General features: G+C 34.9%; 1 protein-coding gene across 3 annotated transcripts in view; it reads left to right on the top strand.

Moving 5' to 3' along the window:
- The window catches only part of RB1CC1 (RB1 inducible coiled-coil 1), a 65913-nt gene that overhangs the window by 13899 nt on the left and 34101 nt on the right, over positions 1-17913 (top strand). For 2 of the 3 annotated variants that reach the window (XM_071419413.1, XM_071419403.1), the window contains exons 3-7: positions 1311-1438; positions 3842-3968; positions 4234-4404; positions 14124-14326; positions 15388-15823. In XM_071419413.1, coding sequence (XP_071275514.1) covers positions 1368-1438; positions 3842-3968; positions 4234-4404; positions 14124-14326; positions 15388-15823 — 1008 coding nt within the window. In that variant the 5' untranslated portion in view covers positions 1311-1367. Of the gene's footprint in view, positions 1-1310; positions 1439-3841; positions 3969-4233; positions 4405-9600; positions 9656-14123; positions 14327-15387; positions 15824-17913 lie in introns of those variants that run through there. The other variant, XM_071419422.1, reaches the window with a different exon arrangement.

The raw sequence follows: 17913 nt of genomic DNA, 5'->3' as shown, positions 1-17913 counted from the left end.
AGTTAAAGCTTGAAAAGCATGAGGATAGCTGCTCTTTTGTAAGCAAACTCTTATGACTTTCTGGAATAAATATTCTCATAAAACCTCTCCCCCCTCCTCATCTTAATGGCATGTTTGTTATTTTTCTCTGTGCTTGTCAATTTTTCTATGTCTAGACAAAGAGATAAATGCACATTCAGACTAATTTTCGAGTAATATGATTGGACATGGCATGGACACGGCATGTGTGTCCTATTAATATTTCAAGGAAAAAGGGATGACTTACGGATGACTTATATTACCTGTGTAGAAATTTAATCCAAAAAGTAATTTTTATAATTATATAAAAATATTGCTTAGTGACTAAAACTTACAGCTTAACTTTCTGTAATTCCTTCCACATAAAAATCTCAGGTCATTAGTGACTGCAGTGCTTGTATTTCTGCAGCAGTTTTGGTAGTGTGGTGGAAATTACTCATAAGCTTCCTAGCTCCTAAGGAGAAGAGAAAAAGGCTCAGGAGTGTGAAGTACTTCAGTAATAGAATCTCAAATTAAAGCTCAGTGCTTTATGAGGCAGGTTAAAGTTTTTCATTTGTCACATACACTGGAAAAACACATGCATAGTTACTCATCCAGGTTCTTGTAGGGCACAGGACTGAAAATATGTGTTGAGCTTCTTGCTTGAATACTTCATGTTTGCTATCAGTAACAAAGAAAGAAGCTACAGATTTAGCTAATGCTGATAATAGAAGAAAAGATTTTTAAAGCTGTTACTTATTGTAGAGAAATACAAAAAGGAATTTCGCCTTTTTTCTTTTTCTTTCCTTTTTTTTTTTTTGCCTATGCTTCAATTTCTGTGGGAATAGTATGGATAGGGATGACAGTTAGCAGATAGACTTAGTAGCTGTAAGTTGAGGGGTTACTAGATTGTATTGCTGTTCATAAAATCTAAAAAAGATGTCTGGAAATTACTATCTGGGGTTTTAAAAGGTATTTCATAATCGAGAAAAGCCAGGAAATCATCTGGGATGATGGCTTCTGCATTTGGAAGTCATATTTTCTTACATTTTTCTAATTTAGTTTCTTTTAGTCTTCTCAGTGTATATTCTCAAGTATTTCCTGTCTGTGTATGCATATGTATGTGTATATGTTACCTTGCCCATGTTTCTGGCAAGAGGAACAACATCTCTGTCTTGGGTAATGAATAAAGAGCTGTGGAATGTGAGCACTGATGTATTCACACACTATATATCTGAAAGAATGTTTTTGAAAACATATGTCTGTCTTTTTCATAACTCCTGTGAAACTAACTCTTGACATTTTTGTTTCAGTTTCTAAATGATTTTAGCAGTGGAAGTTACAAACTTCAGAGACCTAAAGAAATCATCATGAAGCTATATGTATTTTTGGTCAACACTGGAACTACCCTTACATTTGATACTGAACTTGCTGTACAAAAGTAAGAGAGTAAATTAATTGTGTATTGTTTGTTTTAAATTAAAAAGTGTGTATACTTTTATATAGTAAGTATTTAAGTATTTGACAGATGAAGATTAGGGGTTTTTTTAGTATGTCATTGTAGTTTTCCTTTAGGTTTTCTGGTATTTTCTGGAGTGAATTTTGGTGTGTTTTTTCCTTAATTTTTTTATGATTTTCATAAAAAAAAATTAATTTCATATGATTTTCATTTTCATTGCCTTGCCAGGTGATTGTGTGTGTGGAAGAGTAGAGAAGTTACTTTCTGGGATAGTGGCAGAGGCTGACCTGCTCCTCACTGAGTGTGGTGTGTTTGGTGATTTTTGAAAAAACCGTCAGAATGACTTCTGATCTTTTGTTCCCTTTTTTTTTTAATAATATTTTTATGTGGGATTTCTCTAGTAAAGGCTTATTTTTTACTGTCTGGCATCATAGAGGGAGTTCTGGGGGTTGTTCTTGCTCTTGTCAGTACATTCATCCTGAAGAAAATATGTGCTCTGGAATGTTTCTGGATGCTAAAGAATTGGCGTGAAGGTTTTTGTCTCATGGCTAGATGGGTAAAAGTTGGTTTTGTGCTAAGTTGTAAGGCTCCAGACTATTTTAGATGATTTTATATGTAAACCATGAACTTCTGAATGCCCATCTGCCTGGAGCATGATCAGTATTAGAGGATCATGGTTAAGTCCCAAGAAATTTACTGTTCCTATTTTTTTTTCACTGCATTCTAAAAGCATCTTGTAAATGTATAGATACTTTTTAGAGAGGTTTGTATTGTATCCTTTTTTATTGTTCTCATGTGCAAGACCTTGGGGGTAGCAGGGGCCAAGCTCACCTGCTGTCTTCATAGTTTGTTGGTGATGAATGTGTTGCAAGTAATTGGGTAAGAAAGTTTTCTACCATGGATTTTTTTTTTATAATTAATTGTTTCCTTTCTCCTGGATTCGTGTTTGTAATTTTCATGACTGAAAAAAGACTTTCCAGGCTGTTTTTGTGTGCTCTTCTCTAAAGAAAAACTGACAGTCAGGCTATTACTGAGCATGAAATAGTGTTTTCAGCCATTCTGTTTCTGCTGGGTCATTTACAGATGTGCCCACCCCCCTATAAGCTGTCTGATACATTTAGACATTACATTTTTAAATCATGATAAGTCAGGTGCAGCATCTAAGTTGCCATGCCAGGCTCTTAATAGTTTGCTATGGGCCCACTTTTTGCTTTGAATTGTTCTTTGAGAAAGCTTTTCAACAACTGAACCATGCAAAATCAGACTCTTCAGTTGAACAGTGTAACTGCTTATTCTGTATATCTGCCTGTATAGACTTGCATTTTCTAGTAAGACTGACTTTATTGGGTTCTTCGCCTGTCTCCTTGTACATGGACTGGCCAGGTTATCTTCCTGAAGCCCAGGGAGGTGCTAGGTGAATGGTTACTGTAACACAGCTAGCAAGTACAAGCTTGCACTCATGAGAGGTTTGTAATGCATTTGTGATGTCATGCTGAATCCTGGTTGTTTTAAATAACAGATCTTTATGATCTTTTTCAAGTAACAGTAACACTTATTCTTCCTGCTAGTTACATAAAAACTGTTGATGCTTATATTATTCACTTTGTACTCTGAAGCTTTTTTATACCTTTGCACAGATGCTACCACAGTGTGTTATGTTAGCTGGGGTCAGTGACTGTATCAGATTAGTGAATTCTTGTTTACTGTGTTTACAAGTGTCTTAATGACAAAGTCTAGAACTGTCTAAAATATGCAGTAATGTTAAGATGTCATCAGCTAGAACTAAATGTGTAAGGCTGGTGAAGGAAGACCAGAAATGGTCTATTGATCCACTGTTTCTCTGTTAAAATCTGTGATATTTATGTTAATTTGTTGTATACATATTGATTGTTGAGTTTCCTGTTATTGTTAAGTGCTTTATGTACAGTAAATCAGTCAGTTTATTAGGTGGAATTGTGGTTGTGTTATGACTAATGAAGTGTTGATAGTCTTGACTTCTAGGGCCTTTTCAAGTCAGCTCTTTGGTCATACAATAAAAATTCAAGGAACACAATATGACTTTTACTGTTGCTATCCTAAATGCTTGGTGTGACTTAATCCAGAATTTCAGCATGCTAACAGATCTGGGAAAAAATATTGCTGGTGACATATCAGCAATGCAGAGACTGTTTTCTTTTACCTGATACTGTATTAATTGGATATCCAGAATGCAACACATCACAGCACTTATAAAATTTATAAATATGTCATTGTGCAGAATAAAAATACTTCTTTTAAAAATGTTCTGCTTAGATACAGACAAGTCACCTGTCTCTTACAGAAATACGTAAAATTTGAGACATAAGTAATCTGATAGCATCAACTTCTCTTCTCATTTTTTTTCAGTGTGGCTGATCTGAAATATGCAATTCAAACAAAATATAAGATTGCCATTCAGCACCAAGTACTGGTTGTCAGTGGAGGAGAGTGTATGGCACCAGACAGAAGAGTGTGTAGTTACAGTGCTGGAACAGTAAGTGCATGCTGCATTCTTAGTCTAAACTTTCATTTATAGGGGAAGAAAAAGACATAATTAAGGACCATGCCTTAATTTTTAATTTTTCTTCCATAGTTTGCTGGATTTCTTTCATTTGAGAAACAGGTGTTTATATATTCAGCTTCTAAGTGTAGATTTTAACTTGTTCTCAAGACACATTACTGACATGAGGAAATAATTGATAATTAAACAGGAAGTTACCTTTACTCAGTGTTTGGTTTTGTTTCCTTTTTGAGTGTAGGACACCAACCCAATTTTTTTATTCAACAAAGAAATGATCTTGTGTGAACGTCCACCAGCTATCCCCAAAACCACATTTTCAGCAGAGAATGAGATGGAATTGAAAGTAGAAGAATCTCTTATGATGCCTGCAGTGTTTCATACAGTAGCATCACGAACACAGCTTGCTGTGGTAAGTAGATTGTTACTGGATTTGCACACCAAAGGAAAATGTCAGAGGGAAAGCTTGATGTAAAATATGAAATAGTTTCTTCAAAAGGCAGTAAAAATGCTGTATTAGTGATGATGTACTCTTCAGAGCCTTTGTCTGAGTTTCAAGGTAAGTTTTGAGAGATGTGCTTGCTTCTTCAGCATGTTCAGAGCTGCTTTCAGAACTGTAGTGTGAGGCACCTTTTGGATGTGTATGTCTGCAGTATTTACAAAACAAAAACGATCAGATTGCTTTGGACCATGCCTTAATGCACTGCCTTATTTTCAGTGTCCTTAGTCTGCCTCAGCCTGAAATGAGAAAAGTAACTTTGGAAGTGATGTTAACTCAAGTAAAAAATTAACACTATAATTTTTAAAAGCATCTTGCCACTCTTCTGTTTTATGCTTATATTTTATGTCTAAACTGGTGAGGAATTAATAAAACAAAGCTTTTTCCCACAGTTCAGGTTGCTTATTATTGAGTACTGCCTCTTACTTGCATATTGCATATATTTACTTGCAAGTTGGTCAGAAGTGCAATTTGATTATTTCTGTGTTGTTTTGATAGGGAAAAGTTGCTCACTGCAACATGGTCAGTAAGATACCAAGTGTGCATGCAGTAAAAACCAGCTGCATGCTCAAGACACTGACAGAATGCCTCCAATAGTTAGGTAGATTATATTTCTGTATTAAAAACTGATCTCATTTTCTTTACAAATTTTACATTTAAATTTATTAAGCATTTTTCATATCTCTAAAGATTATTCCAGTGGTTGGCAGCAGGAGAATAGTTATATGGAGCACCTCACACAAAATGAATAGTGATATGTTTTTTGTCTTGGTAAAAAGTTTCTTCGTTTCAGTGACAACTTTAATGCAGTTGAGAAAAACATGTAGCACTTGAAGTGGCTGGGATTTAATACTACAAAGCAGAATTTAGAGAAGTGTGTTAACTGTTGTATAGAGAACAGGGATTTTGGCATCCTGGCCTGTCAGGAGGGGGAGGGTTCTCCTGAATAATGTGAAATAATGTGACCTTGACATACTGTCTGATTTAAGGCAAGGATTGAGTCCCATAGACTCCCTTTCTCTCTCCCCCACCTGTTGACAGTTGGAGCTGACTTTGTAAATAGGACCTTGAGTTATTAGGTGTCTGGGAGTCATATGACTGTCATAGGCAAGAGTAGATATCAATGTGAGTTCAGCTAAGGAGTAGGAGGTTTTCAGTTGTGCTCTGGTTTTACCAGCTGAAACTGAAAGTGCTTTAAAACCATTCTTTGTGAAGTATTAAGAGGAGGTTATAAAAGTAAGGAAGACTGATAGCTTCTAAATACTTAACATTGATTTGATGTGAAGGTGGGGCTGTAGTAATTGCTACAGTCTTTGTGTTTTGTTGAGGATAATGGGAGTGAATGGTGATGATACTCAGTTTCATGTTTCTCACTGTTGATTTATCTGGTTTCTCTGTTCTGTACCCTGTTTTTTGCTCTTAGATTCTTAATTTGGCTTTCAGTTTGGTAAAATTACTATACAACAGTGGAACATATTTAGTCCCTCTGGAGTAAGCTTTTTTTTTATTCCAAGGTTTTATAAAAAATACTCCTATTTAAACTTGAAAAGAATTGTTGGTGCTGCCTAATATTCCCTCTTTGAGTCTGAAGACTGTATTAATACACAGTGCATGCAAGTTTATTTCAGTATTTATGCCTTTTAAATATGTTACTTAGAAAATCTTTCTAAAGATCTAAATAACATATTTATAGTTGTTTCTACATTCTGGGTGCAGGTCTATAATACTATTAATATTTAGCTAGAGACTGGAAACTTTATATGGAGAGAGTGATCATGAGTTGATTTGCAAGGAGAAAATAAATCTTTCCATACTTACTGTCACCTATTAGTAGTATTGCAGAACTGGAGGAAGCAGGGACAGGAATTGTCTTTGAACATGGATCCAGGTAGAATGCAGGTGTTATTTTTAGCTTGCAGATTTATTTTCCGGAAGATTATTATTTGTTCCCTACTTTTGACAGTTCTTCCCTGCTTATAAAATTATTATAGTGATGGTATTTGTTTTCTTATTAAAAACTTGGAAATTTATTTAAAGATTAAATTTATTTAAAGATTAAATAGGTAGTAATATTTTTAATCTGATTCACCTTTACATTGACATTTAATTTTATCCAAGATTTTTAATGTTCTAAAGCCACAGGCTGTGTGCTAGGCTGTGAAAATGAATTGAGTACTTCTCTGGGATGTCAGGGGACTGATAAATCCATCATATGTAATAGAAGATTAGTAAATAGTCTGTTGTGATTTTTAGATGTACCAAGGTGTGAAACCTGTATAAAGAATTATTGCAGTGTTGTACTAAAGTAGTTTTTCATGCTGCCTGCTTGAAGAATATTGAACAGTAATTCAGAAGAAGCTGAGGGAGGACTGCGAATGTGGTTAGAGCATTAATCTTTTCCAAGGTTCACCATAAGCCTCTTGCCTGGGAGGAAGAAGGAACATGGGATATTAATCCTTCTCAAAATTGATTGAGATCTGGGGAGAGCTGGAAAGGCTCTGAACCTCTGTGGTTGTGTGATTGATGCACCCAAAGTCACACTGAGAGTACTGTATGGGAGAGTTCCTACAAAATAATCCAAGCTTTGTCTTTTTATTAATTCTAGAGAAATGGTAAACCTGCTTTACCAGAAAAGCAGAATGGCAGTACTTGATGATGGAGAAGTTTTTGCCTGTTGTAATTATTTAGAGCATTTTGATTAATTAAATTTGACTAATTAATATTTACTGCTAATACATGTGCTATTATATGGTAATGTAGTAGGAAAATCAAGGTTACATTCTAAATTATTGCTTATGAAAAAGTCTTACCTGTTCTTGTCAACAACAAGGAGCAGTGATATGTAAATATTAAGGGAATCATATTTGATAGCTACTTGTTTCTATTTAATCTGGTATCTGCTCTGCCCAGAGACTATAGGATATGATCTTTAAAAGCAGACTTGATAGGAGGTTGCAAACATAGAGTGATATATGGCCTCTTAATTTTTTTTCCTCTCAGTAAAAGTAGTTCTAGGGTGGTCTCCTTTAACAAGTATTTTTATGAATCTATGCATTGTGGCCTCTTCATCATTTTTTCTATGTCTGTAATTTTTCTGTGTCTGTTATTGAATTAAATTATGTTTTTGCTTTCTGCCTTTTTTCCCATAATCTGTTGTTACTACTCAGGTATGGAAGTCATATTTTAGTTCATAGTGGAGGTCTTGGCATTCTTATGGCCTGTTGCATTTGTAGGATATAAGTATATGTAAAAGCAGCCATTCCCCCGCCCCATAATTAACACTAATTTCTTTGAGTTACATAAAAAGTAAAAAAACTGCATCAAAAAAGTTACAATCTTTTTTTAGTTTCATAACTCCTAACCAAAAATTATTCCTGTGTAGAATGTATCTTGCATTTGGTTTTCCATGGTACTGTGTTTGTCATACATCCATTTTCTGTTTCTTTCTGTTTTCATGATTTTAACATCTATTATGGATTTTCTTAAGTTCCTGTTCACCACCTATGATCTCATTATGTAGAATTCAAAGCATAAAGATTAGGTAGCTTTAAAGAAGCTACATCTGTTCCCTTAACTCATTCCTTTACTATTTAAACTGAAATTCTTGTCACAGGCTTTGTCATTTGCAATATGATGTCTTTGTTCATATGTTTTTTTAAAAGGCTCAGTTAATTCAACTCTCTAAGCCTGTTTTCATTTTGTCTTGGCATTCTGGTTTCTCCTGGGCTAAAAACTTACATTTGAGATGTCTCTGCCTGAAGGGTTCCAGGTTGCCTTTTTTGCAACTAGCCTGGTCTCCCACCTTTCCTGCAGTTGAGCAGTTCTTGCAGTGAGCTGCAGTATGTGGACAGTGAGGTGCTCACAGTGTTTGCAAAAAGTTACGTGCACACCAGCTGAGAAAACAAGCTGTTCTCTACGCAGTATGTTGTGCAATAGGTTGTGTTGTGTCAATCTCATGGTCTTTTAACACCACTACTTAAAATAATTTCTGGTAGCTTAGCCTTTAGGAAAGGATTTTTATTTTTTTTTTTCCAAGTGATCCAACTGAAGTTCCCATGTCATTTGTCTGGGAGGGATATTGAACTTTTTGGGAGCGGGTATCTTTCACACTTCATGGGATGCTGCTGCTGTCATGATCAAACTGTCAATTCCTGTCAGTTTTTCTTTGAGAAGTGGAAATGAGGATGCGAAACTGTGTGGTCATTTCTTTTGGTTGCGTAAAACCGCGACTGTAGTCATAGTACATAGTCATAGATCATTCTCAGTTTAGTTTCAAACACTTCAGATATTTAAGCCAAGAAGTATACTCATGCTTCCTGAAAACTGTGGATCTACTCTTTAGAGAAATGTTTTTTTCTACTAGAAAGTTGCTTTAAGACTCTCTGGAAAGAATTATTTTAAAATATTAATGTTCTTCATGGTGTGTAGTGTTTGAAATAATTGTGTGGCCAAATCAATTTTGACTGAATTATTTGTCTAATAGTCAGGCACACTTCCTGGCTCCTCCTAAAAAGTCCAGATTTCTCTGTAACTTAGATCAGTCTCAATCTTTTAAAGTAATTTCGCAGGGTGAGGTAAAATGGGTTTTAGTTTATCCCAAGGTATAATGAAAGATTTACTCCAAGGTAGATCTTTCTAAATGCTACTATAGCATTTTTTTTGACCTTTTTAAAAGCTTGATCTAAAGTTTTGGTTACAAAATTGATCAGAATGAAAAAAGTTGGGTGACTTGGAATCAAGCTAGTGGAAGCTGTCTACTGAAAGGAGAGAAGTTGCCATGAAATATCAGTCTCCCTCACAGTGAAATTAACTGCTCCAATTACAGGTTTTAGAGATTTAAAGGTTGAAGTGTACCTTAATTTAGTAGCTTCATGTTATAGCTGTGTATGTATTAGAGATAATTGTCTTGGTTACTAATTTTGGTAAACAAGGTAACAGTTCCTTGTTGTGAAAGCATTTATCTGCTGTTGCAGTGTGTAAGTCTATGGAATTTTACTTTCAAGGATCATTTCTATTGGTCTGAGGTTGATTGAAACCTGTAAGGAGTCCCTTTTACAGGATTCAGACACATGGCAATAGAGGACTTTGACTTATTTCCTTCTACCACAGGGTTTTAGAAAATGGAAAGAACCCTGCATTTCCTGAGAACTTTTGTTCTTTAGAGGTAAGTCCAAAGACCACTTAAGACAAACAGACCATTGTCAGATTTTGCTCATTCAGATGAGCAGAATTATGACAGTAGGATGCAGAGACAATCTTGAAATTAATACTAAACTCTTCACCAGTTAATTTCTGCTTTAAATAAAACATACTTTGTTGATTCTACTGATTTTTGGTTGAAACCTAGGAAAAAGAATTCATTATAATAAGATTGTTCATCAGAAGAATCACCTACATTTAATTTGTGATTCTCAAAGGAAATAATTCAGCTACACACTCTGTTACAACACCTAGCCAAAGATTAAATGCGTTTTGGTGGCCCTGTGGATTTCTTGAAAAATTGGGTCATGAAGATGTCATTATTTACTCTTCAACATAACAGCATGTGGGGATTAGTCTGGGTCTTGGTATTCATGTTCTGCTAGTAGTGCTCTTTTAGATTCTCATTCCAGTGGTGCAGTGAGGCAATTGCTGTTCTAGATATGCTGCTGTACCTCTGTAGGATGATTGTAGCCCTACAAGGCAACTGAAGTTAACTTTTGTGCTCTGTGAAGCGTTGGGTGTCTGCCAGTAAGACTTGAGTGTGTCTGTGAATAGTCAATGACAAAAGCAAGCCTGTTGTTAGGCAGGCTTCCTTTTCTGTGCTGGAGCTGGCAACCCTACTGAGAAGCATTAAAACATATGTTGGATTGCAGGCCTTTATTTCTGTGCTTGATATAATTCAGTTTTTAGACTTCATTTAGCAGAGAGCTGCTTAATTCTTTCTTGTATAGAGCTATACAGTTATATAAAATTGGTCTAGTGCCTTCTAAAGTAGCTTGAGATCTCTCACAAAAATGTTGTCTATGGAAGTAGACAGTGTGTATGAAGAACAAGCCACATCACCTGAAGGTTTATTTCAGAATGATGGCAAGATAAGAAAGGTACATTTGTGTAGCTTTTAATTTCTTCACTTCAAAGAAAATAGTTAAATTACATAGAAACTCCAAATGATGCGCAACAACTTCTCTGCTGTGTTTTCTTGCTCTGTGCTTTCACATTTTGAAAGCAGGATGACTAAAACAAAACAAATGAAATATTGATTTAACATAGTGTTCTTCTTGTATGCACTAGTATCTGCTTAGTGTAGTAGAAGTCTGAAACAGTTCTGGCATGTGCACAAATAGTTACTCCATGTGGTTTGACCTTCATTAGAACCATCTGTTTGGAACCTCCTGAATTCAGAGTAATATTCTTTACTATTTAATGTAATGAGCTTATTTCATGATATAGCTTAAGAAACCAGCATCAAAAGCACTGCTGTGTTTCTGTGGACTCTAATTCCATGCCATGCTGACATAATTCTCCTGTTTGCCTCCTGCCACCTAGACAGAATTTCTGTGGCACATGTAAAAGTAACTTTGAGAGGATGATACAGGATGTTGTTGTAATACCTTGCATATGTGCCCTGAAACATGTCTGGTCATTTGTACAATCTGATTTGCAGTCTATTAGCACATGGATAACTTTGAATACATGTTACTTGAAAGAAACTTTGCTAATGAATTTTGATCTCAGAGTTACCTCAGAAAAAAAATCTTTTGCCTCTGAGAGACTTAGTATGTTTCAATACTTATGATTGAGATGTTTTATGAACAATATTCATGATGGCTTTCATAAGAGGATTTTAATGTCCATGTCTCCTGTGTATACATTAAGAAGCTGCAGCGTATCTGAAAATGAATACCTGGTTGCATATTAGATGGCCTTGGAGTATTTTTATATAATAGTTCCTTTGGGCATGTATCTGTTTATATGAGAGATTCTGACGCTTAGTAGAATGTCTTCCTGTTACAAAGTTTCTGAAAAATTAAATAGTATTAATTTGCTACTCTGGGAAATACTGTTCACTGTTGCATTTCTAGGAACCATACTGCTGGGATAGGAGCTCCTGTTCGGGTTAACTTTGAGTAAGTTTCCATAGGTTAGACTCTTAGATACAACGTGTCAGTGCTGGTTTTCAGTTGTGTACCAAATGGTTTCAATTGTGAGGATTTTTTTTCTACTTGTAACTTCTGTTTTGTGTTTGAAAGTGTTTTGCTGGGGAAACAAGCTTGTTAAAACGAAAATCTTAAATCGGCAACACTTAGGTTCTGAAACGAGTATTAAAAATGACATAAAATAAAGCTTCATAGGGCAGCTCTGACTTGGAACTTTTGACTTCTATTGTGAACACAATGAATGGATCTAGCTGAAAAAGCAAACCTTGCCCACTAGTTAAGAATATGTCTCAGGGTGGTAAGTGGGGTCATATGAAGCCTTGTGCATACTTTAATGTGTTAAACACATGAGCTGTGCTGTGAGCTGTGCTAAGTGAGCTTGTCCAAAAGAAAATAGAACTGGCAAAAACCTCTACTCAGGGCATTTAAAGAAACAGCTGAGTCCAGTCTTTCCTTTGGTTGATATTTATTTGGAGGAACTGCATAAAAAGACTTTATGATTAGTTTTGATTTTGTAGGTGGCTTATATTGTTTTAAACTATTTAAAACTAATGTATGTTTTTGTATATTCTCTCACTTCTGGAACTATGGCTCATAGTGATTTTGAGTGGTGTGGCTTCTCATTTGGCAGAAGGTTGACTTTGAAAGAGAACAGTTTTTGTGAGTTGAAGGTAAAATGTTTGTGTACATTTCCAGGATGTACATTAGAATGCAGCAGAGACATTCAGTTACCTTTTCAGCTTCATATTATTGGTATAATTTTTTGGTATATCTTAGGGTAAAACAGCCTGTTCTTTTGGTTCCTAATATGATAACTGAGGAAGCAGTAATTTAGCTTTTTTTTATATACTGTGCAATTTGCCTTTGTTCTTGTATACAAAATCAATTTAAGACAGTAAAAAAATGTTCAAATGTTCAAGTCAATATTGCATTGGTCAGCTTATGTACATTTAAATTGTACAACCAAACGTGGGATAGTCTGGAGAAAATGACTTGTAGATTTCAGCATTGTCTGGATACCATCCCAGTTGTGTTATTGGTTGATTTTTGACTTAGGAAGCAGGAGTTCCTGGATCAATTAAAATAACCATTCTCTTCAAACAGGAAATCATCATTCTCACATACACGGAAACCTGCCAAAGTTCAGAAAACAAGAAGAGAAATACCACCTTTACTACAAAGTAATAGGAATTTTTATTAACAACCTAGGATTTCATTGGAGTTGCATATATGGCTATTTTGAATATTCATCATTCATCTGCTGATAGCTTAGCTATCAGTGATTTGAAGGACAGTAGAACTTTGTCATGCTGCTTGAAACAAGACTTGGACTTCTGAAACAGGGAGGATGATCATAACTTTCAGTATGAATTGTGAAATGTTTGTTTAAAATGCCATGCAGTTTTGTGGTTTATTTCAGAATGTAAGTGTTGTTGGTCCCTAAATTTTTTTGAGTGTGCATATGTGCTGCTAACCATGTGTTCAGCAGCAAATGCATTCTGAACTACACGGATGTGTTAGGTTTTAACACTGCTTTCTCACTGTATTTTGTATAACTTGTTTTTCCATGCATGGTTTTCTCACATGTATGATGGCACAGGGGAGTTGTGTTCAGTCCTGATTTAACAGCGTGCTCAACCTGCAAAAAGTGAAAATACCTTTTTCTTGTAGGTTAGATAGATACTAAAACCTAAAGTACAGGTGTTTGCCGGAAAGTATTTTCCAAGGAGTTTGTAACTGGTAATGTTCTGAGCTGAAGGATTTATTCTATGCCTTTTTTGTTGCTTTTTAATGTTTTGATAGGCTCTTTGAGGGGAACAGCCTTTTTCTTAAATTGCTGAATTTAAAGTAGTTTTTCTTCCTACTAGTTGAAACTTTGGAATTGATTATTACGGGCATTGCTGTTAGTACACTTTTATTAAGATCTGGTAATTGCCATATGTAGACCTCTGTTTTAATTTTGCCAAGTGGGGCAGTAAATTCTCACCCTATTATGGCAGTAAAATGCTTCTCTGTCACCCAGTGCTTTAACAGAAAACTTAACTTCTATATTGGTTTGCAGATGCCAAGTTTCAGGATATGTTTTAGAGCTTTGTGAACACTGTACTGCTTCTTGTCATGTTGCATCTGGATATTAATCAATGAAAGACTTAAATTATTTGCCCTTCTGTTTCCTATTGCATCTCTTCTTGCACCTGACCCACCTGTGCTTTTTGCTGACTGATTGTGCATTTTATTGTCTTGTTCTGAGCTTCTGCTTAGCTCATCAAAAATGTACTCCTTATTGGACCTTGATTGCTAGTTTTTTTCTATCATATTATTATATGATAAATATAATGAGGTTATTATTCATGTGTGTGTACCCTGAATATTTCATATTATCAGCATTTGATTCATTTTATAAGGTGGTTTTGGAGCTACAGTTTCCACCTCTCTGTTTTGAAGAGTTCTACAACAACAGCCTGATTAGTATTTTGTTGATTGTTTTTTCAGGAAATGTATGAGGTTGCCAAGAAGCTTTGCTCCTTTTGTGAAGGTCTTGTACATGATGAACATCTTCAGCATCAAGGCTGGGCTGCTATAATGGCCAACTTGGAAGATTGTACAAACTCTTACCAAAAGCTGCTTTACAAGTTTGAAAATGTGTATTCAAGCTATTTGCAGTCCATAGATGATATCAAATTGAAACTTACACAGTAGGTTTGCTGTTAAATTCATTCTCAGTCTCCAAATTGACTCAATTTTAAACTTAGTTTCTTCAAGTGTTTTATGTCTGGTGCTTATTCTGATTAATCAAGAATGTCTTTGTTTGATTATGTGTCATGGAGAACATTCTTTTTCTTCTATGCTAGTGACTTTTTCAAACTGACATTTTTCCTTGTATTTGTCAGCACAAAGAAACCTGTATTGAATTATGTGGAAGATAAGCTCGTTAATGAACAGCTGCTTAAGAGCTGGAGTCATTCCAAATGTGCACAACAAAAAGCTGGATAACAAATTTAGACATTAACATCTTTAAATACCTACTTGCACTTTTGAATTAATTGGTTTTTAACAGCTTGAACTGATATTTAGACTTACAATCTGTGTTGAAAGTATGAAGTCATAGCATAAACTTTGAGTGGATTTGTATACTTTTGAAAGGGATAGGGGGCATGTATGTAGAGATATATCTATTGTTTGTGTGTGTGTCTGTACTTGTGTCCTGCAAACTCTGGGTGTTACTTCAAAGAAAATCTTTTATATATTTGTAGCCACTGTAGTATTGTGGTATTTCTATGAGTGCTTTGCTTAATAGAATATAAATGGATATTGGATCCTTAAAAAAAAATGTTTTAAAATATGTTTTGTCTTAAAAAAAAAAAAGTTCTGCTTCATAGATTTTACCAAATAGAAACTATTCAAACTTTGCAGAAGTAGTCAGACAGAGGACACTCAAAGCTCTGATAAGAAGTGTTGATATCCATGCAGATAGGACACATAAGCCCCAGTTGTGCATTTAAACAAAGAAGTGAGTGTCTCTGTTTATCACTTTTTTTCATTCAGTATAAGCAGAACTTTGACTTCTTTAGCTGTCCTTCTATGATGTTGATATTCAGCACAGAAGTTTTAAAGGGCAGTAGCAAAATCATTATGAAATCTGCTTCAATTCTAAAATGACTATCAATTCATATTGTGGGTGATTTTTAACTAAGATTTCATATCATGTTGGCTTCTAGATACTGATAGGTTTTTTCTTTTCACTTTTTCAAAAAAGCTTGGGTTCTGCTGTTTCTATCATGGCCAAGATACCACTGCTGGAGTGCCTAACAAGACATAGTTACAGAGAGTGTTTAGGAAGACTGGAGTCTTCACCTGAACATGGAGGAGCAGAAAGTGAAGAAACTGAGGATGGGAAATCTCCTGAATTGGTGCTTTATCCTGATATACCTAAAGTGAACAGTAAATCAATGTTAGCATCATTTTGCAAGTCAGTTGAACATTCAGCTTTGGAAGGCACAGATCCTGAAAATGTAAAAGATGATAAAGAATCTGGTCAAAATGCTACTGTCCAGGACAATGAAATGTCAGTAGAATTGAAAGATGATGATCAGCCTTCCTTCAATGTGTCTTTGTTAGACTGGATAAATGTTCAAGATAGACCTAATGATGTTGAATCCCTGGTCAGAAAATGTTTTGATTCCATGAGCAGGGTAAGTTAATGATTTTTTTTTTTTAATCAAATTGCATTGCATTGAAGGCTACAGCTTTTTTCTTCCACATGCAGGTGCTTTTGAAGTGACTGACTCATCTCTTTTGTGGCTTGTTTCTTGGATAACTTTCTGAATGAAAGCCAAAGCAGAGACTGGGGGGGATAAGTGTGGGGAAAGTGTTTTATAAGTTTGAATGTTAAGAATTTGATCTTTAGGAAGATGTATAATTTTATGAATGCTTGTTGTCTTGCTTTTTCAAATAGCTGTTTCTTTTGGAAAGCCAAAATCTTCTTGTAGTGTATAAGCAAAGGGACACTACTATTATTTCTTTGCCTTTTTCATAGAAGCTACATTTATAATAAAAAGATTTTCCTGGACCAAATTAATGTTGAATTCAAAATAGTTAAATCTTTATTAAAATATTAAAAATTGTATGGTTAATTGTGATAAATTTATAATTTATATCTCAGACTTCTTTATTAGCTGATACAGAGGTGCTCAGAAGGGCCCAGTCAGCCAGTTTGTATTTCTGCTGCTGGAAGAATACAACAGTGCTCACTTTACTTTCAAAATTAATATTTTAATCAGTGAGCATTATAACCGTTTAAATTTCTTTTGCCTATAATTTTTCTTCTCTCTTTGCTTTCACTGTAGCTGATGTTTCTTACATTGTCTAGCCTTGTTTGCATAGGTATAATATACTATTACAACACAACATAGCTTGAACAAAGAAAACATTTTGTGTTGTCTTTGACACTTGATTTCCTCTGTAAGGTAGGACTGGAAGACTGAATCAGTGATTTCTAAAATCCATCTGTTGTAGGGAACATCATGGTATGGTCAGTTCTGTGCACTGATATTTTGATTCTGTCTTAAAATTAATTGGAGAATTTGGCTTAATTTTAAGGGCTAAGATTTTAGTAGTGCAGAAAGGCTAAGGAAAAGATTGGACATTATAAGTTTGTTTTTTTCTTCAACAAAAACAAGAATTAATTTTGTGTGCTAAAGACTTCCTATTGGCTGAAGCCTGAGACAGTTCTCCATCCTGTTTGTTCATTAAGGCTATAAGGTGCTTTCTACTATTATAAAGCAAGAGTAACAGAACCCACTAGATGGGTTGTGAGACAATAAATTTCATTTCTACATAATATAAACGGAACACAGATGTGTTCTAAAAGTTTTAAAAACCAGTATTGATGAGATGAATATTAAACAATTTCTTCCAAATAAATTATAGCATTCCAAAAGACACAAAAATGCTAAGAACACTTTGGTTAAGTATATACTCTACCTTTTTTGATCAGCTTGTAGTCTTATCTGACATATACCATGTGTTTTAGAGGCTTTGTCTTGTACTTGGCTTTTCTGTCCTTGTCTTATCGAAGATTAGGCAGAAATCCTTTATTTTGACTATTGCAATTGTTTTTTAACTGTAGTCAATTTTTATGGGAAAAAGTTGTGATTGAACCTGCAAAAAAATGCAGTTTCTTTTTGTATTTGTGGCATAAGCAGAATTGGCAGGTAAGGAAAGTCCTTCAGTCAGAGTATTCTGGCCGTCACCAGAGCAGTTGTGATTGATCAGTCCCAATCCATTTTAGTTCATGAAAAGCTCCCAGAGCTTTGAAGTAATGTGTTCCTGATTCTCCATAGGAAAACATTGATTTACTCTGTTTTGATAGCAGCAAAAGCAGACAAAGCATTGAATCTTTGCTTACCACTGGTTTAGAATTAGTTGAAAACGGAAGTGGCTTGCAGCTGAAAAGGAAAAGAAAATCCTAAATAAATATCTTGCAACACAATTTTTCTTTTAATATTCATTTGAGGTGACACTTTAATATAAAAAACAGAATAATAGAATAAAATGGCACTAGCTTTTTAAAATTGTTTTTCCTGCATTCTCCCTGTGCCCTTTCCTTCTTAGAAATATGAGCCATACAAATGGTTTGTGATTGCAATTCTTATTTCAAAAACTGAATTCAGGTAAGATTTTCCTGAAAGCTTAAAGCACAAGAGTAAGAGGTAGTCTTGACATAATTGGTGTGTTGCACAGAGTGCTGCTAAGTTTCTGATGGTTCTAGCCTCTAGATGTT

This window comes from Agelaius tricolor, unplaced genomic scaffold (assembly GCF_023055355.1).
Source record: "Agelaius tricolor isolate 1412-34295 unplaced genomic scaffold, bAgeTri1.0.p SCAF_2, whole genome shotgun sequence".
NCBI lineage: Eukaryota > Metazoa > Chordata > Aves > Passeriformes > Icteridae > Agelaius > Agelaius tricolor.
This window is presented reverse-complemented; position numbering and strand designations above follow the sequence as displayed.